Source organism: Branchiostoma floridae, chromosome 7 (assembly GCF_000003815.2).
Source record: "Branchiostoma floridae strain S238N-H82 chromosome 7, Bfl_VNyyK, whole genome shotgun sequence".
Classification (NCBI taxonomy): Eukaryota; Metazoa; Chordata; class Leptocardii; order Amphioxiformes; family Branchiostomatidae; genus Branchiostoma; species Branchiostoma floridae.
The window spans coordinates 12,304,478-12,324,663 of NC_049985.1; the positions used below are offsets into that span (position 1 = coordinate 12,304,478).

Sequence of the window (20,186 nt, forward strand, 5' to 3'; positions counted from 1 at the left end):
CCTGACCCTGGACCTGACAGACACCATGTTCATCGGGGATGTGGCACTGAAGCAGAATCACTTCGAGGACGCGATCTCGTGGTCCAACTTCAACTTGATCTCCGCTAACGGGCCGGCTGAGAAGGCCAAAGTTCTGTCAAGAATAGCAATCGCTCACTCTAAGGTATGTTAATTCTCAACGTCACAAGGGGATTGCGTATCATAAAGAAAGAAAGACAAAAATAAATCCATTCCTTGCTGTATGATTGGCAACATTTTAGTTGGTCATAGGGAACTTTTCGTTGATGGAAGTGTTGTTTTCCAACAGCTGAAGCAACACGAGCGCGCCTTGGCTATATACGAGGAAGCCTTACAACTTGGTAAGCGGAACAACCGTTGTGTCCTAACTGTTGTGTCACTGGGACAACTGGTCCCGTCATATTATTCCTGCTTACGATGTGACATTCTCTTTCCAATCATGAGATTGTGACTCTATTCTTTTTTTTTTACTTCTGTCAAACGCTGTACCTCACTCAACTTGGTGTAAACACCCGTTTTTATGATGCCAGATAAATGCACAACAAATACGAATACGAGTTTTTTGTTCCCCACATTCATGGTCATACATTGTTCCCTCTCTCCAGACTCAAACTATGAATGTCTCGAGTACATGTACTTTCACCTGAAACTTCATGATCGTTAAAGTATGACCATGTTTGTTACAGATCCTGACAACCAGATCCTGTACGCGGACTATGACGACGCTAAGCTGTTGGCAGCTAATGACGACACACCAACGGAGGAAATCCCCGCCGAGTGGATCGCCCAACGTGACAAGTCCCAACATCTCTGTCGTCTGGACGTTCTTCAGGTTCAATTTCTATTCAATTATGTCATATCTACTGATGTTTTATACAGCTGAGTTTATTGAATTTATTGGGATGGCATTCAGCTCAGATTGAGCTTCCAGGGAACGTACAATAAAAACATACAGTACATGTAACGTTATGTGCCCAAAAACATAAACAGATACAATAACATACACTCAGATACAGATAAGACTTTCATATAAATACATACATAAAGTCTAAAATCACAAAATGAGATCAGAGGAAACATATGTGATATACACTAAAAACCATTATGATCCGTAAAATTGGTCTATCATCCTCTTGAACAATCGGGTATCAGAGACAATTTTAAAATTTCTAGGTAACAAATTCAACAACTTTACCGATCTATATTAAGTAAATGTTCTCCTTCCACTGTTTTTCATAGGATTCGGTCATCTATGATGTATCTTTTATCATGAAAAGACTGGAGAGTGTCTATGATATGCATGAACTGGTACAAGAGCTGTCATTCTTAATGTTGACCTTGGCGAAAAATAAGGCAGATGACATTGTGTTCCGTTGTCTAGATGCAAGCACCACCTCGTCGAGGTCTGAAGTGCCGTTACATCCGGGACAGTCCGCATCTTTACCTCAGTCCGGCCAAGATGGAGGTTCTCCACAGGAAGAACCCTCGACTCGTCATGTACCATGACGTCATCAGTCAGAACGAGGCCAGGACACTCAGGAGCACGGCATTCCCCAAGGTTGGGCATTTTGTTCTTGTAACTCAACCGGTAGTGCTAGTAGGCTCCTGATTCCCCGGTTCAATCCTGGATAGGGCATCTAGGTTGGGGCAGTGCACCCGTCCTTCGGAAATGACGTAAGTCCCGTGTTTGAGAAGGTGCCTCGAGCACGTTAAAAGGAAGGGATAGCAATCCTTCCCTGTAAATAAATACCCTGCTACTGAAACAGCAAGGAAATTGGTCAGAAGACACTACAAGAGTCTAAACAAGCTAACAAACAAACAAACAAGCTATTATCCAAGAAACAGCTTATTCAGTTAGTCATTGGATATTTGTATAGTACTTCTGTATCAATGCACCAGATTTCGATTATGATTTTTTTACTTACTGTTTCATGTTTGAAATGAAAGTTTTTTTTTTTATATAGTCAGTAACATATTTTGCTACAGTTCAGCAGAGCATTGAGCATGGATGATGAGGGTCGTATCTTCATCGACAAATACGCAATCAGTGAAAGGCAAGTATTTGTAAAAGTGTAGTGTTTTTAGAAATATCATGTGGGAATTGTAGTACATATCACCCAAGTAGGCATGGATGTTATACAAGGCTTTGATAATACATTGCACTATATTGAGTTACACGTGTTTCTTATTATCTCCATGAAAAAATGGAGATACTGTTTTGGGTGTGTCTGTCTGTGTGTGATTGTGTTTCCGATTTTTTGTAGTCAACATAACTCAAGAACCTCTTAATTATATAAATGGATTACGATCGTATTTGGTATGTGGGTAGGTGTTGAGAAGACGTAGTCTCCAAGCAGACCCAACGGTGCCTTAGAAATAGTATCAAAGCTGGCCAGGGACTTAGTATAGCGGCACCCGTTTGACTTCCTTAGCCGGCTATCTCCCTTTGGCCGGCTCTTCTCCTTTGCCAGCTTTGATACTATCTCTAGGGCACCGTTGGGTCTGCTTGGAGACTAGAGAAGATGACGGTCAAGGCTAATTTTGGGCCCCCTAGTACGTGACTTTGGTACTTCAGCAAAACGTCCATTTTTTTGCATCTTTTGGCCTGGGCATGTTATGGTCTAGATATGATTCTGCTTACAATGCCAGGTTGGTTGTCAGTAAGACTAATAAGTTTCTATCTGATACACCTGAACCTGCAGCGGGACCATCCTTGATACAGAGGACGCCTTCATAGAAAAGATGAGCAAACGAGTTGGTCACGTGACCGGATTGGACACGGAACTGCCGTATGCAGAGCCATTGATGGTGCGTTAAGTTGGTTCTGAATTTCGTGTTCGAAATATATGATTACTGAAGCATCATTAAAGGTACATATTGTAAAATTTTGGTGCCAAAACTGAAGATGTTCTTCATATAAAGATCTCTATTTAGATTGACATTGCTACTTTTTTCCAACATATTAGGGCAGTTTTATTTTTACATTTCCAATTTTGTTAATCTCTACAGAAGCAAGTTGCAACTCCTTTTGTTTTAATTTGTTGTTCCCAGGTCGTGAATTACGGACTAGGAGGAGCCTTACAACATCACCTGGACTACATGGCGGTAAGGCCACGTGTTGTGTTGCGTTGTGTTGTGTGTTGTGTTGTGTTGTGTTGTGTTGTGTTGTGTTGTGTTGTGCTGTGTTGTGTGTTGTGTTGTGTGTTTTGCTGTGTGTATTGTGTTGTGTTTTGTTGTTTTTTCCTAGTTTAGGAAGTGATGATACAACTTAGACCTAATAAAACTTAGCATACCATACAAAGTGACAGTATTTGGTGGTGTTGGTCCGGCGTTGATTTGCTTTTGCCTGTTTTAGACACGACACAACACAACACAACAGAAGACAACATAGCACACACAACACAAAATAACACACACAACACAACACAACACAACAAACACAAGTTACAGTGCAACTTGTAACCAAAGTTGATGTAGAAGAACATTAACTTGTGAATAATTACTAAGGTTAACAACACGTGTAGATTTTTATACCTACTTGAACAATGTTTCGTGAGGCGTTACTATATTAAACATGCTTCTCTCCTTTCCACCTAATGCACGTATTTCCAATACCTTTCCACAGGAAGCCTACAGACACATAACGGATGTAGTTGGGAACCGGATGATGACCTTCCTGATTTACGTAAGTCAGTCTATCTAACATTACCGTGACCAACAGGGTAGCATTTACCCATTTTACATGACTGATATTGTGCCAAAGGTCCTCTGAGAAAGTATTAAAATTCAAGGAAACGTTCAGGATCCGGAGCTGCTATTGGTGCTATTCTTATGTCCTGTGTGTAGTTTGCAAAGCATATTGTTGTGAGTAAATTTGTACCGTATAAAGAATTATGTGATATTATACTATAACGTTACTTGTATTGATCTTAAGTGTTATTCTATACATTGATGTACGTATCTTATCGTTCTAGCTAAATGAAGTTGAAGCAGGCGGTGCAGTCGTCTTTCCTGAGATAGATCTTATCACACCCGCTGTGCAGGTACTAACCTTTAGTTATTGATCTTTATATCATAACAGGACAGATATTGCTTTACACGGATATACACATTCATGTAACGTATTTAGCTCTAGTTTCATACTGATCCGTCTCCATTTCATTTCCCTTTTATGTATCTATTTTTTTGTTTTCTACTTGACAATTTAATTTCGAGGAAGGTAACGTAAGATCTTTAATTTTATTCCCAGAATGCCGCCCTGATGATTCAAAATCTGAAGAAATCTGGAGACTTCGTGCCCCTGACCTTACACGCGGCGTGTCCGGTTCTCATTGGCTCCAAATGGAGTAAGTGTTATCATCCGTTTGCTCCAGCTAGTTATCCATTCAGTCAGTTTGTTCTGCCAAGTTCTATCAAGAGCTGTGATAAAGATGGTTTTAGACCTGTGAAGGCCTGGGTCATTTTATTGGACTGTTGTAAAAGAGTCAGTCTTATAATTTCACGTTATAATCGTTTATTCTTTTTCTTTTGCACAGCGGCTGTCAAGTTTATACGTGAGTTTGGGAACGAGTTCAAGTGGCCTTGTGGTCTCACACCAGCCGAGTGATGGTCTCACCACGACGTTATGATTACCATCTCTACATTTTACTACGTCTTCTCTGTATGCCTTTTTTGCACAATTTATCTAATAGGTTACACTGACGTAACGACTGTAGTTAATATTGAAATTGACAGAAGGAGAGATATAAGAGTGTGATTTTCGGATAACTATTCTTTGACTTTAATCGTTATTCTAATTTACAGACTTGAGCTTCGATTTTGTCATTTTTTTTTGCAAACGAGAATATATGTACATGTTATTATTAAACAGTAACTGTAGCCGGAGAGGTCCTTGTTGTGAACGTATAGCCATTGTACAGGTATGTTTACAGTGACAGGTGCAACAACCGGATGCACCCCCTCGGGCAAAATGTAACTGAAACCTGTTACAGATGCAGCATAGCTTACAATGCATTACTGAGTTATATGCTATGTTTCTAGCTCCACCATCGTTCAGTCATAGCATTGCTGCAGAACGATGTATTTGGAGGCTTCTTCACCTAATAGTTTAAGATGTCTGTCAATAAATGTCAAATATCTATGACAAAGACTTTTCTGAATTGTGTTCATTTGTATGCTTGTCTGTGGTAGTGTCCTTTGTTCCGGTGAATCAAACTCTGTCAGACTTAACCTACAAGACCTACAGGAACTAAAAAATCAAGTACATGATACTTTAACCCATATAAAGCAGAGCAAAAAGCGATCTATTTAGACGTATGAACCTTGTGGTAATTGTACCGTCTACTTTTATCTTAACCCCCCTCCCCCCCCCCCCCCCCCCGTGTACTGGTGCACACACACAAATTTCCTTGTAACAGCCTTTTGTATGTCTCTCTAACAAAATGACTTCTATTATAGTTGGAGTGGGACAACCATTAGATAGTGCTCTATCCTGAAACCTGGTTCATGTTGTAGTCAACATATGAAAGGACGTACGAACAGAACGATCAAAACGATCAGATTGCAGTGCGTGTATTTTGCGGCATGTAAACAGGATATGCTACACTGCGTGTTAGAGTACACTATCAAATGACGCGCTATCTCTTGGACATGTTAGCATTGCCCACGACTTCATCGTACCTAAATAATCTTTGCTACTAAACACTTAGGCGCTCCTCTAATGTGCGTCTAGTGTCTAGGTGGAATCGCAGAAATAACTCCCCAAGTTCGGAATGCGTCACCCTTCATACAGACTGTTTGTGCTGTTCGCATTGTTGACAGCATGCGATGCAGACTTTTATTCCGCCACGTTTCGTCTGGAAAACCTGGCGAAGATAGAACAGCAGATGGTGGAGTCGGCTCGGCGGTACATTCAACAAGGAGGGCAGGTACCCTGGACTTTGCAGAGGTAAATTGTTTGGTGCTGACAATGACAACCAGGCATTCATGTTAATTGTACTTTTGACATATCCAATATTCAGCGTGTACGTGTCATAATAGTGGTCACAAGTACATTTTTCATTCTCTATGAATATAAACTTCTTATCTAACAAAGATGCCACCATTTTCTGAAGATGTTGTTTTGTGAACAAAAGAAAGGTGAAAGTGTCGTAATAACTAGTATTGAAAATGGGTATAGCGTAGGAAGGTGGGGGTTGAAAACATCATGGAAGCCATTTTATTTGCAACCATAACACAGAAGCGAGGCGAAGCTGAATTCATATACTTTACTTTCATTAATTTCTAATTCCTTTGATTATTTGCCAGGTCACATACATCTTGACTAACCTACGTTTACGATTGTCTTGAGATTTACATACTTAAAAAGCAAAACGACATTGCGGCAATAAGATCAATCATCGTACGCTACAATAAAAATATCATAAGAAAATGAAACGTTATATAATACCAACTTGCACATACATGTATGTGATATACTTAGCCCAATGGTGTAATAAAGCCATTCGTTCAATAAAGATATAGCTATAACCTCCTAGCTTTGATATTGCTGTTCCAGGCTGTGTGAGAGCATGTCACATCCGGGTTACAGCGACCCTGTCCGGATGGTTCACAGTCCGGTCGGAGCGTACCTCCTACTGAAGCGGTTCCACCATACATGGGCTCATATCATGGAGGAACTCCCCAACCCTCTGGATGGTACGTTTCTAAACAGTACCTCGCGTATCTCACATCTTTAGTACATGGTTATAATTTCAGAGAAAATGGACAATTCGCAAATGTTTTAAGTTCGCAGTTGAAAGAACCATACAATACAGAAAAGCGTCGGTGGTTGTTGCCTAGCCTGTGTTTGCACAATCTCTTCCTCGCTGGGGTTAATGAATGAATGAAGACCTTTATTGTATAATTTTGCCCAACCGGGCTAAGTACAGGTTAATGACCCTCGAGATCTTCCTAGGTGGTGGCAACTGTAAGGCCGGCCGCTAGGAGCGCGATTTAGTCAAGCTAGTTGTTGCCGCGAAAACCGCAAAATTTATCCGCCGAGAAAATATATTTACAGTATATTAGAATTCAGAATTGTAGAACTTCACACATTATAAAACCCTTGACATATCACAAATAGACTTCAAATTCAAGTTTAACATTTATCGACACTTTGTAGTGCTTGGTCAGGACGACTTGGCCCATGTATTCCCGACTCCTGCTGATCTGGAGGGTTCCGCACTTGCGCTACTGAGGCTTCAGGGTGTGTACAACTTGGACTTGCCGAGTATCGCAGAGGGAGGGGTCGTTGTGAATTGTGAGAAGAGTCAAACATCGACAGACAACAGCTTAGAACAGTGTGAACCGGCCAACCTGTCGCGCCTGACGGGGCAACCCCCACCGCTACCGCTAGAAGTCTCTGATGTCTTCTACATCGGCAGCGTGGCCTACAAGCGTAGGGAATTTTACTACGCCGCGATTTGGTACAACTTGACCTTGAATTTGATGACGCAAAGATCTCCCTCTGAAGGTGATCCTGGCTTACTCCAAGTTCTAGAGGCCCTTGGTGATTCCTACAGTGAGGTAGGGACGCATTTTGTTTCGAAAGAGGGTCTAAACAGATTTTGTCCCTATCCTGATTATTGCAACGTGTGTATTTCCGCCATGGTCAGACATATAATGGTTGGTAACTGTCAGACCGGGGTTCAATCCTGCCTACGGCACCACCGTTGGGGCTGCACCCGTCTGTCGGAAAGGACGTAAAATGAGGGTCCCGTATTAGAGGAAGTGCACCAAGCAGCTTAAAGGGGATGGGCTAGCAACCCTTCCCTCTATGCTACTGAAACAGCAAGGAAGTTGCTACCCAACGTGCCACTAGGCAATACAAAGGTCTGAACGAACATATAATCCCGCGATACAAGGCTGCCAAAATGTATGGCTCTCACGATTACTTACAGGAGAACAATTTAGCATCATGTCTTTCTTTACCTATTCATTGAGACTTGTAATATTGTAGTTTACACATAATACTGCCAACATCTTTTATAAATTGAAGATCATTTTTTTCCAGCTTGAGAAATACCAACAAGCTTCAGCGTTCTACAAAAGGGCACTTGATCAAGGTAAGTCACATTACGGGCTTTAATTTAAGAATTAACTTAACAGCAATCATCTAAACTTAGCGCCAATCTAATGTTTTGATCGACAGAATAAGATAATCATGCGATGTTGGAAACTAGACTCAGACTGGCATCCGAACGACAGAAAGGACAACGTTTGGATTCCAGTCAAGATTTACAAAGCGGCAGAACAGTTTTGAACATTGACGTTACATCCGCCATAAAGGTTGGCTGAACTACAAAGAGTCACGCCTATAGATTTATGTGTAATGTCATGTTTTGTGATAGTTACTTACCTGGCAACGTCGAAGTTTAACCATCCAACATGGCTGACAAGCTGACTTACCTCATGGTCACGTGAGTGCAAACACCGTGTTGTTTTTCTCAGGAGACAATGACCACAGTCAAAGGCTGGAGTCTAAAGCAGAAGACGTGAGGAATAAAGCAGACAAACATGGACCTACCTTGGTGCGCCCGAGAAGCATCTACAATAATTATGAAGAACTATGCAGGGCCGGGGTTTTACAGGTGTGTTACTGATTTGTTTTTGTTTGTTTGTTTGTTTGTTTGTTTGTTTGTTTAGTGCTAGTCTTTGGTCGTCTTTTATCCATTTTCCTGCCTTGTATCAAGTGTCAAAAGCTGCAATCGCTACTAGTACGGTTACGTGATACCAAACGTGTATTTGTAGAGAGAAAGAGCAACTGTGGAGACAACAACCCTGACCTGCACCCTGGTCCGCCCCTCCGCTCTGTTCTACATCAGCCCGTTAAAGATGGAGGTGTTGCGGGAAAAGGAACCGCGGGTCGCTCTGTACTATGACGTCATCACAGACGGAGAGGCAGGGGTGATGCGACAACTGGGGTTCTCCAAGGTTAAGATCCCATCACATTCGTCATATATGTATGATATTTCTTCGTTTGGGGCGAAGGATTTAAAGTGGGGCTATGGCAGAACTGACCGTCGACAATCATCAACATCATTAGCATTATAAATCTATTACAATGGGCCTTCTGGTGTGAAATTAAGTCGTTGAAAGTTGTATATCAGTGCTCTTCATTGTCACATATGTTCGAAACTTCATACATGTCCAGAAATGGGTGAAATGTACGAAGTTTGGATCAGCCTACGTCACACGTAATTTCCGACAACTTCTAGCTTCTGACAACTTCCGACAACCGCTGTCGGCATAGTTCGGGAAACGTCGACAATTCTATGACGTAGCTACGCTAAGTTCGTACATGGGGCGGACCTAATGTACGATGTACGATGTACGGAGTTAAGATGATTTCTATTTTGTGGGTTATGCTAAGTTCGTACATGGGGCGGACCTAATGTACGATGTACGATGTACGAAGTTAAGATGTTTTCTATTTTGGGGGTTATGCTAACTTTGTACATGGGGAGGACCTACTGTACGAAGTACGATGTACGAAGTTAAGATATTTTGACTATGCTATGGGTTATGCTAACTCTGTACGCAGTAAAATGTGAAATATGTAGAATAACGATGTTTTGTCTGAAAATAATAAAAATGCAACATGTATTGCATTTATCTTTTGTTGAACATTAATTTAGATTTGTTAACTTCGTACATCGTACATCGTACACCAACCCTGCCCCTCTGTACTAAGTTAGATTTTTTAACTTCGTACATCGTACATCGTACATCAACCCTGCCCCTCTGTACTAAGTTAGATTTTTCAACTTCGTACATCGTACATCGTACATCAACCCTGCCCCTCTGTACTAAGTTAGATTTTTTAACATCGTACATCGTACATCGTACATCAACCCTGCCCCTCTGTACTAAGATTTTTTAACTTCGTACATCGTACATCGTACATCAACCCTGCCCTCTGTACTAAGTTAGATTTTTCAACTTCGTACATCGTACATCGTACATCAACCCTGCCCCTCTGTACTAAGTTAGATTTTTTAACATCGTACATCGTACATCGTACACCAACCCTGCCCCTCTGTACTAAGATTTTTTAACTTCGTACATCGTACATCGTACATCAACCCTGCCCTTCTGTACTAAGTTAGATTTTTCAACTTCTTACATCGTACATCGTACATCAACCCTGCCCTTCTGTACTAAGTTAGATTTGTTAACTTCGTACATCGTACATCGTACACCAACCCTGCCCCCCTGTACAAAGTTAGATGACGTCACTTAAAACTTCCGAAGTTTACCGATTACGGTCTATATCTACCTTTAACTTCGTGCAAGTTCGTACAACTTCGTACACACTAACTTCGTACATTTACCCCTTTTCTGGACATACCTCCGAAACTTATGCATAATATCACTGATGCCCTTCTGCACAGTTCGAGAGATCCACGGTACTACCCAGCCCCGGGGAGACGGTGGTTTCAGACACCAGAGTGAGCGAAACGTAGGACACGTTTCCTGTCTGTTTGTCTGACTTATAAAATCATGACAATTACAGCTGATATGATTTTAAATGTGGAATCTACACTGTTTCACTAAATACTTTATACTTCCATTTGATGACATGTATAGGGGTGTGCTATCAACCTTGTAAGTGCAACATATAAGTCTCGTGTAAGTGGCAAATTTTCATATCCCTGCTTGTCCATTCAGAGGCTGGGTTCCGGATACGGAAGACCTTGTCGTGGCAAAGTTGTCCCGCATGGTAGCGCACATTACAGGTCTGAACACCACATTCCCAACAGGAGACAATTTTCAGGTGGGGTTGGGATTTTCATGATTGGAAGTGGGGATACTGTTGTTTTGTGTATGCTGGAAATTATTAATATGAACATATAACATCTCATAAAGAATGGTTTCAAGACAAAAGTTGCGAAAGTGGAGAGGCCGTTTAGAAGGCAGTTTTAGAGCAAACTTGTAGATCAAAATCATACAAATACCGAACGGTATCAGTAAGTTTGAGATATTTCTTGAATGATTCAGAATCTATTCCTTTTTTTTTACATATTGTTTTCTCCAGGTCCTCAATTATGGATTAGGCGGACAGTACGAGCCACATTATGACCACCTTAAAGTGAATATTGACAAAATTTGTGTTTTCTACCAGGTCTCATTTAGTGTCCATGTGTATGGATCAAAAGTTTGATCTCGATTCGTAGATAAATTAATAATAATTCAAAATCTGAGATGATGGCGCCTTTTTATAACAGGTTTAACATGGTAACTGACTTGTTGAACATAATGAGTCCGTTCAAAGACAACGGTCACTGTAGTCCATTTTTTTTACTTAACTAAAGATTGTACTTAGATCCTGATAATGTATTTTCAGGAAGAAGTTTCGCGCACATTAATGGCTGCAAATCGGATCCTGACGTTCTTATTTTATGTATGTAAATCGTAGTCTTTATACCGCTCATACATCTGAGACATCATGTAATGCTTTATATATGATGTCTTTCGTAATAAGTTATTCACATTCCTGTACAGGAAACTCGATGCCAGCAGTAGAATTGCATATCTTAAGATCTAATAGCTCTTACCGTACTTTTCGTTGTGTCAAGAAAGCATCTTTTCTGTAACGTTAATTGCACCACAGTGTTTTGAACAAATATTAGTAATTCAGCAGAAGGTAAACCTGTCATCAAATCTATGATATGATATGATATGATATGATATGATATGATATGATATGATATGATATGATATGATATGATATGATATGATATGATATGATGTGATTTCAATTCCCGTTCATATTTATGCATGTTATCTTATGCCGCTGACAATATCTCCCTTTCTACCATGATAGTTGAGTGAGGTTGAGGCTGGGGGTGCCACAGTGTTTACAGAGGCTAACATAGCGGTTCCTGTGGTCAAAGTAAGTAGCGTTAAAATAATGCACATTACGCTAACATGTATGAGCTACGAGTATATTCATGTATGTATGAAAACATTTTACAAGCCATGATTATTCTACAGCACATCTCATGATAATATGCTATTACAGTACAATCCTACATGTCTCTTTCTATCAAACGCATTTCAATGTACAAATGTATTTCCCAACACTTCACCGGAACACCAGAACAGCGCGGTCCTGTTTGAGAACACCAACAAGGCGCTGGTCCGGTCCAGAGCGTCTGTTCATGCGGGCTGTCCTGTTCTTATTGGCTCCAAGTGGGGTAAGACGGGGGGGATTTGCACATTTCACTTCAAATTCTACCTCTTTCATGTCCTTAACTGTTTCCCTCTGTCTATCTGTTTGTTTGTTTGTTTGTTTGTTTGTTTGTTTGTTTGCTCAGACATTCAAACCGGATTAGTCAAGAGGGGATGAATCGTCATTTTCTTTTGCACTACTGATACCCAACTTACATAGCTAAAATCTCTTGTTGAAGATACATTCCAGAAATACGGATATTATCTATTGATTTGTGTTAATTTTTATGTTCTTGTGATATCATCTTTTTTTTTCTTTTAGTGGCAAATAAATGGATACACGAGATCGGCAATGAACTTCAGCGCCCGTGTGGTCTCACTCAGGAGGAATGATCATTCCGTTGAAATGGAGTTGTTGTTCTTTGGTCTATACAAGCAATTGCTTACTTTATAGAGTGACAGGATGTACAGTGGAAGGTGGGGTGACAGGAGACTGGCAGGATGAGAAGGTTTGCTTGGCTTGGGTCCGGACGTTTTATAGAAGGAAAACCATTATACACAGAGAATTAGCTAGCCATTCACACTAATAAAAAGGGGAAATGGGGAAACTTTGCTCAGCCTTGCGAATCGGATTCCACCAAATTTACAGTCTAGAACAACCTCATCATGCAAATCCGCCACTTGTCTTGCTACAGGCCTAGCTAATTTCATACCACTATATCTTATCTTGTATTACTGACTCCTTACAATTGTACGGACTTAATTAAGGCATTTTTTTCTGTTAGGTGGATCTATGAGATTGTTTTTTATGATGACTTGAATTAATTGTTTTTTTCCAAATTTGAGTCAATATCTATTGAATATTTGTTGTACGAAGATTGTGTCGGTATTGTGACCTTGAAAAGGTGACCTTGACATGGGACACCTGTTTCACTATACTGCCCACTCTTGTGTAAAAGCTACATAAATAAATAGATAAATCATGAAATTCACAAAACTCTATGATTTCACGAATGTATGAGATCTTTAATTTCTTGTTGTATATGTGAACTTAACAGTCGTTATCGCTCAATTTCAAATTGGCATAATACATAATTTAGTAGGACTTGCTCTTCAAGCATACACCTTGTACCAAGCTGACATGAATACAATAAAAATAAATTACCATAAATTATGCTGGTTGGCCAATGATCAATGAAAATAAGCCGTACTTGTCAGACAAGAGACAAAGATGAGATGTTAGTTGACATAAATACAATTAACTGAATGCCAAGCAGACGTGGATACAATATAAATGAATTATCATGAATTATGCTGGTAGGTCAATTAATCGACGAAAATAAGCTGTACTATACTTGTCAGACTTCCCTCTCTCGTTAATACTTCCAAAAATTATCCTAAATACAGGTGTATTTTCATTTTTATCACAAGGTTAGAAGTTATCTAACGTTACATCATACAGCTTAATTTTTCTGTTAACCTACCGCTTCTCTAACATACGTCATGAATACTATACATCTTATCCAAAGAACACGTAATTGGTTTTGAAAGGCACAAGATGTGATCCAGGAGCCAGAAAGTAGAAATATTGCACAGGCGTCCCACATAAAAGGCAGATTGCACTCAGCGCTCAAGGTGCACTCTCACTGCACTTGCGGTTCGTTCACTGCGTCACTGTTTTGTTATTTTCTCAGATTTTTTAAATTTAGATATTGCGTAATACGTAAAAGTATGACTTAGAAGACGAAAAAAACACAAAAGAAAATTCGGCATTTATCTCTGAAATTCGTTGAGTGTCTTACGATTCCCGCAGTGACGCAAGCTTTGCGCAAGTGCAGTGAGAGTGCACCTTTACAGGGTGTTTGTAGATGACGTCACAGCCACCATGCTGGTTGATGAACCTATAGTCAGACTTCAACATGCGCATGCGTTGTAATTATAAGATAAACATGCACATGTTGAGGTCTGTAAACATATCCATATGCACCCGTCAACTTACAGCTTTAATGACTTATCACCAAGAGCGGTACGTCATAGCCACTTGAACTTAATCATCCTATTTAGAACAGTTCACTGTCAGCTGTTTAAATGTTCTCAATGCATATGACGAGCGCACGTATCACCCAGATGTGGTGCTAGACTGTCAGGTGAAGTAGCAACGGCAGCGGTAGCCGTGTTCTCCCCATAGATAGCCTTCATCATCTTCAGCGACTCTTCTTTATAACTAATGGATCTTAGCTGATCCCCTAGTTGACCCCAAGATAGCCCTAGGTTGTCCAGTGTTGCGACGATGTCAGGATGCGCAGTGTTTTCACCGTAGACTCTCTTCATCATCTTCAGCGACTGCTCGAAGTAGCTGATGGAGGTTCTCTTATCGCCGAGTTGACAACAAGCTGTTCCTATGTTGTTGATCAACCTCGCTATGTCGGGATTTGCGATATCCTCTCCGTACATAGCTCTCCTCATTGTGAGGGACATTTCCATATAGGTGATTGCTTTGCTCTGTTGTCCAAGTTTACCCCAGGTCGACCCCAGGTTGTTGAGTGTGGTGGCGATGTCGGGACGAGAAGCAGTAGGGCCATGGAGAGTCTGTAGCATATCCAGGGCCTGTTCGTAGTACTCCTTAGCTTTCCCGTAGTCGCCGAGCTTAGTCCACATGGACCCCATGTAATCAAGAATCTCCGCAATGCCAGGATGAGCCGTGATCTGTCCTTTGATACGTTTCGTCATTTCCAAGAACTGTTCAAAGCAGGTAACTGCCTTCTGTTGATCACCAAGCTTGTTCCACGACAACCCCAGGTTGCAGAGTAATGCAGCAGTTTCTCTATGTGCCAAACTTTCCCCACACAGGCGTTGCCTCATCTTTAATGCATCCTCGTAGTATTTCACCGCTTTTCCGTGATCACCGAGTTTTGTCCAGAGCTGTCCCAGGTTGCTTAGCGCCATCACAATGCCAGGATGCGCTGTCTTATTTTCTCCTTCAACAGTTCTGATCATCGCTAATAACATTTCAGAGTAGTCGGTTGCTCTTCTCTGATCGCCAAGTCTAATCCAGGAGGATCCCAGGTTGCCGCACAAGGAAGCAATGTTCGGGTGTGGGGTCTTTTCCCCATAGATGGCTTCTTGCATCTTCAGTGCTTGTTCATAGTACCTGGTCGCCTTTTGGTAATCACCAAGATCGGTGCAAGCTGTTCCCAAATTACTGAGTGCCTCAGCAATTTCGGAATGGACCATGTTTTCTCCACAGAGTTGTCGAATCGTCTGCAATGACATTTCGTAGCAAGCGACGGATTTCCTCTGATCGCCTTGTTTGCCCCAGGTTGCCCCCAAGCTGTTCAATGACGTGGCTATGTCAGGGTGCGCTGCCTTTTTTCCGTACATAGCTCTCCGCATATGCAGCGACTGTTCATGGTACGTTACTGCCCTGTAATAATCACCGATCTCACACCATTGAACCCCCAGGTTGTAGAGTGCTGTTGCAATCTCCGGTTGCTGCGCGGTTTCACCATGCATAGCTTTCAAAACGTTCAGTGCCTGTTCATGGTAGGCGATTGCTTTCCTTTGATCCCCGAGTTTGCTCCATGATGACCCCAGGCTGCCAAGTATCGTAGCTATGTGAGGCTGAGTCCCATTGCCCTTGTGTAGGATTCTCAGCATTCCCAGTAGATGCTCGTAATAGCCGACAACTTTGGTATGGTCGCCGACTTTACTCCAGTAAAGACCAAGGCTGCCAAGTGATGCGGCAATATCAGGATGTACCGTGCTGTCTCCATACATGGTCTTCTTCATCTTCAGAGATTGCTCTTCGCAGCTTATTGCATTCCTGTAATCGCCGACTTTGCTCCAAGCAGACGCCAGGCTGTTGAGGGTGGTGGCAATTTGAGGATGTGCTGCGTTGTCTCCAATGACAATCTCCATTATTCTTAATGACTCCTCGTAGCAGCTAATCTCTTGTCTGTGTTTGCCGAGTTTACCCCATATCGATGCCAATCTGCTCAGGGAGATGGCCATGTCCGGTCGTTCTGGGCTGTCCGCGAACAAGATCCTTTGCATATTCAATGATTGCTCAACGTAGCTTTTAGCTTTTGTTTGTTGACCCAGTTCACTCCAACATAACCCCACGTGCCCGAGCAACCTAGCAATGTCCTCATTATTCGTTTGGACTCCGTGAATGGCTTGTAATACCAGTATCGATTGCTCGTAGTAAGTCAGCGCTTTTCTGTAAAATCCAGCTTTGAAAAAAGACGATCCAAGGTCCGTTAATGACATGGCAATTTTCTCAGACAAGGTCCGTTCTTTGAGAATTTGGCCTTTATTGTACTCATAACGCTTGTCCCAAGTCAATCCAAAGTTAATCAACGGCGCAGAAACAGTGACATGTGCTGTATAATCCCCACAAACAGCTTTCAACATTGCAGCGGACTGTGCGAAGAGGTCGATTGCTGTATTGACGATGCCTACTTCCCTGAGACACATTGCAAGATTGTTTAAAGCTCCAGCGATGGCAGGATGCTGCTCGTTATTCCGTTGGTGGATGGCTCTAGTCATCACAAGGCACTGTTCAAAGTAACCCAATGCTTTCTTCTTATCTCCGTTCTTCCACCATGATGTCCCTAGATCGTTGAGCAACGCTGCTATCTCAGGTTGCGCCTTGTCCCGATGGATAGCTTTTCTCATCCTTAGTGCCATTTCTTTACACTGGATCGCCTTGGTGTGGTCGCCTAGCTTACTCCATACTGAGCCCACGTTGTTGAGAGATGAAGCAATGTCGGAATGTGTAGCCTTTGCACCATATAGAGCATTCCGCATTTTCAGTGACTGCTCGAAATATGACATCGCTTTTTCGTAATCTTCACCGCAATGATGTGGTGTTCTATCAAGCTGCAGATTATGGTATGCTCCAGCATCGCGTGAGGAGGGTGTTGTACCGGCTCCGTAGATGCTCCTTATCATTTCCGGTAAGTGTTGGTGGTTTTGCATCGCCCTTTCCTCATCGCCAAGTTTACACCATGATACCCCGAGATTATTGAGTAAAGCTGCGATGTCAGCATGTGCCGTCTCTTCCCCATACAGAAACGTCATCATATTCAGTGACTTCGTGTTGTGTTTGATCGCCTCCAAGTGGTTGCCGCTCAGACTCCACAGAGACCCCAGTTTTCTGTGTAAAGTGGCAATGGTCAGATGCGACGTGTCGCCAATTAACGCTCGGTGCATCTCCAGCGATTGCTCAACGTAACAGATCGCTTTGGCATGATCACCGACTTTGCTGCAGCACGATCCCAAACTGATGAGACCACGGGCAATGTCGGCATGCCCTTTCTCCTGATGGACAACTCTCAGCACTTTGATTGACTGCTGAAAGTAAAGAGTGCCTTTAACATGGCCACCAAGTCTAGAGGAACATGAGCCGAGCTCGTGGAGGAGAGAAGCAATATCGGGATGTGCCCTGTTGTCCCCATAGATGGCCCTTTTCATCCTCAGGCATTCTTTCATGTACATCATGGCTTTCGTGTGGTCGCCACGTTTGCCCCAGACTACTCCAAGGTTGCAGAGGCAAGCTGCAATGCTAGTATGTATCATGTTAGCCTTGTAGACTGATTTCAGTATCACCAGCGACTGTTCAAAGAAACTGGTAGCTTTGCTGTCATCGCCGAGTTTCCACCAGGACAGCGCTATGTTGTTTAGTAGCATTGCAGTCTCCATGTGCTCAGTGTGTGCTCCGCGAATCTCCAGAGCCTGCTCATAGAATTTTATTGCTTTTCTATCGTCATTTTGTTCACTCCACAACATACCGAGGCTGTTCAGTAAGCTGGCAACATGACGCTGTGCAATGTTGCCGTCTTCAGCGTTTGTATTGCTAATACATTTCCATATGGCTAGTGACTTGCTATAGAGACTGATCGCTTCTTTCAAATCGGCACACTTTTTCCTCGTAGCGCCCAGCTCCGCGATCAGTAACCCCTGCTGTTGCTTTTCGGCGCCCGCTACTCTCAGGGCTGCCTCTGACTCACTTGCAGAAGTACCTAAAAGATACAGGTCTCTAGCCATTTCAGCCCTGCATAACGCAGAAGAATCGAATATAGTTGCCCTTAATACAGGTTCTGTTTGAACAGACCCCGAGTCTTCTAATATGTCTAGAACACGCCTTCTTAGCGGAATGGCTGTGAAGAAATACCTGAAAAGCATTCGGGGGTGGGGGATATGGAATGTTGATCGAAGCACGGTACCGTGTGTCTCCTGTGCCGTCGTCTGAGACTTCAATGCCAGGAGCTCACTCAGGGATTCGTGTCGTCCTCCGTTTGCCGCGTGTGTTCTCATCTGTATCTCCGCCGAGATGCTCGTCATTACTGTCAGGTGGTTCGCGTCAGCTTTACTGATGTGATGGCCTTTCTCGAGTTCCTCTATCACTGTCCATGTACTTGCTGAGGATATGCCACAAACTAGACCCAGTGCCTCTATGGCCGTGATAGGAAAACGATACATGTCCTTCTTTGTGTTCAGAAGACGTGTCATGTACATATCTGTGTCGATTTCATGAATCGCATCTGGTGACGTAAGCCTCCCGAGCAACCTGGCTTGACATGCAGATTGCTCTGGCGTACTGTTTACTTTCTCGACATACTCATCCACCAAATCCTGTCCTCCTGCTAGGTATGTAACTCTTCTCAGGATGTCTGAGAGGTGATGTCCTTCCCGAAGTAAAACATCGCGCTGTTGTAGTTCGGCCAAATTTCTAGGTGTTAGGACGAGACAACCAAGTGGCCTGGTGTCCGTACTGTTTGTGAGTGTGACAGCTGGGTTCTTATTCAGATATCCATCGAAGGCAAATCCAGGAGGTGTCACAAAGTCAAGAAACCAGTCCTTGCTTGGATCTTCATTTCGGTAGTCATTGAGAGAGGTAATAGCCAGCGATGGGACAGTGGTTTCACCCAGATTGATAACTTTAAGGTTTAGATACCATGACAACTTGCGAAAGTACCACTGTGTATCATGGTTGTCCTGTCCATCCTCAATCAGAATGGCGAAGTCCAGTTCAGAATACAGTGTGGCAAGTTCTGCCGATTGCAATCCCAAAGCAATGAGAGCGTACTTACAAGGAGGTGGACCTAGTTGTGTGATACACTCTTCTACGAGCACTTGGAGTAGTCTTTGTCTGTCTCTGGCGACGGTTTTGAACAGATTCTTGACCGCGTAAGCTCGTTGTACTTCGACTTTTCTTGCAACTTTATCATTCTCGTGGTACAGATACGGATTGTTTTCCTTGTGAATGATTTCTAACTGAGACATTGTGTAACGACGCATGTCTTCTAACTCCTTCTTATGATCTATAACAACATGATGCCAGGTTTGCTCTAGGTGTATGTTTGCAGTATGTGTGAGAAACAGTGGTTCCACTTCATTTCGAGCTGCCAGTAATTTTTGTTTGGATTCTTCGTCTTCCGTTCTAACCAGGGCAGCATTGTACAGAGCCGCTGATTGGTTGAATACTCCACCGTCCCTGATTCGTTTGCCTCGTTCTTTGTACACGTCACCGAGTCTGTGTAGGCAGTAGGCCTCTGCGTGAAGCACGGGCTTACATGGCTCTGAGGACACATTGTGGAAAAAGAAAAATATTTGGACCATCTCTACGACATATGCTGTCTTAAAGCGGCTTGACCCATTGCACTAGGACAGGCACAACATTGACATTTTTCTTTTTTAACAAAAAACTGGTAAAGACTTACAAGAATTTGTTACTAAGCTCTACCTTTGCGCCATTAAGTCTTTCCGTTAATCTTAGAGTTGTCAGTATTCAAAATTTAACAGTAACGTTAGATTACTAGCCTACCGTGAATGACTTGTAGCGCTGCGGCAAAGTTCGTTTCCGCCGAGTTCAAGTCACCATTCCCCAGAGCAAGATTGGCATCTTCAGATACTCTTCGTACGATCTGCAAAATATCAAAACTCAATTAGGCTAT

At 42.4% G+C, this 20,186-nt stretch overlaps 3 protein-coding genes across 4 annotated transcripts in view; 2 read left to right on the top strand and 1 right to left on the bottom strand.

Annotated features, from left to right (window-relative positions):
* Window positions 1–5,165, top strand: part of LOC118418879 (prolyl 4-hydroxylase subunit alpha-3-like) — a gene marked incomplete in the record, with an annotated part of 7,518 nt that extends 2,353 nt beyond the window's left edge. Inside the window, 11 exon segments of the mRNA XM_035824994.1 lie at window positions 85–163; window positions 308–359; window positions 705–850; window positions 1,400–1,576; window positions 2,005–2,072; window positions 2,721–2,826; window positions 3,070–3,123; window positions 3,644–3,703; window positions 3,993–4,061; window positions 4,268–4,364; window positions 4,554–5,165. Coding sequence (XP_035680887.1) covers window positions 85–163; window positions 308–359; window positions 705–850; window positions 1,400–1,576; window positions 2,005–2,072; window positions 2,721–2,826; window positions 3,070–3,123; window positions 3,644–3,703; window positions 3,993–4,061; window positions 4,268–4,364; window positions 4,554–4,624 — 979 coding nt within the window.
* Window positions 5,166–5,689: 524 nt separating this feature from the next.
* Window positions 5,690–13,976, top strand: LOC118419452 (prolyl 4-hydroxylase subunit alpha-3-like). Of its 2 annotated transcripts, XM_035825827.1 has the most exons (13): window positions 5,690–5,965; window positions 6,575–6,714; window positions 7,178–7,581; window positions 8,069–8,120; window positions 8,506–8,645; window positions 8,806–8,988; window positions 10,449–10,516; window positions 10,726–10,831; window positions 11,093–11,146; window positions 11,402–11,458; window positions 11,882–11,950; window positions 12,158–12,254; window positions 12,551–13,976. In XM_035825827.1, exons 1-13 carry the CDS (start codon window positions 5,790–5,792, stop codon window positions 12,619–12,621), a joined length of 1,617 nt encoding a protein of 538 aa, XP_035681720.1. In that variant the 5' UTR covers window positions 5,690–5,789; the 3' UTR covers window positions 12,622–13,976. The 2 variants fall into 2 exon arrangements, with proteins under 2 accessions (XP_035681720.1, XP_035681721.1); XM_035825828.1 differs by lacking the exon at window positions 11,093–11,146.
* Window positions 13,977–13,992: 16 nt separating this feature from the next.
* LOC118420030 overlaps window positions 13,993–20,186 on the bottom strand; it is a 12,770-nt gene continuing 6,576 nt past the window's right edge. The window contains exons 7-8 of the mRNA XM_035826736.1: window positions 20,057–20,172; window positions 13,993–19,811 (exon numbers count right to left, since the gene is read on the bottom strand). Of these exons, the coding sequence (XP_035682629.1) occupies window positions 14,323–19,811; window positions 20,057–20,172 (5,605 nt within the window). The 3' untranslated portion in view covers window positions 13,993–14,322. The remainder of the gene's footprint in view (window positions 19,812–20,056; window positions 20,173–20,186) is intronic.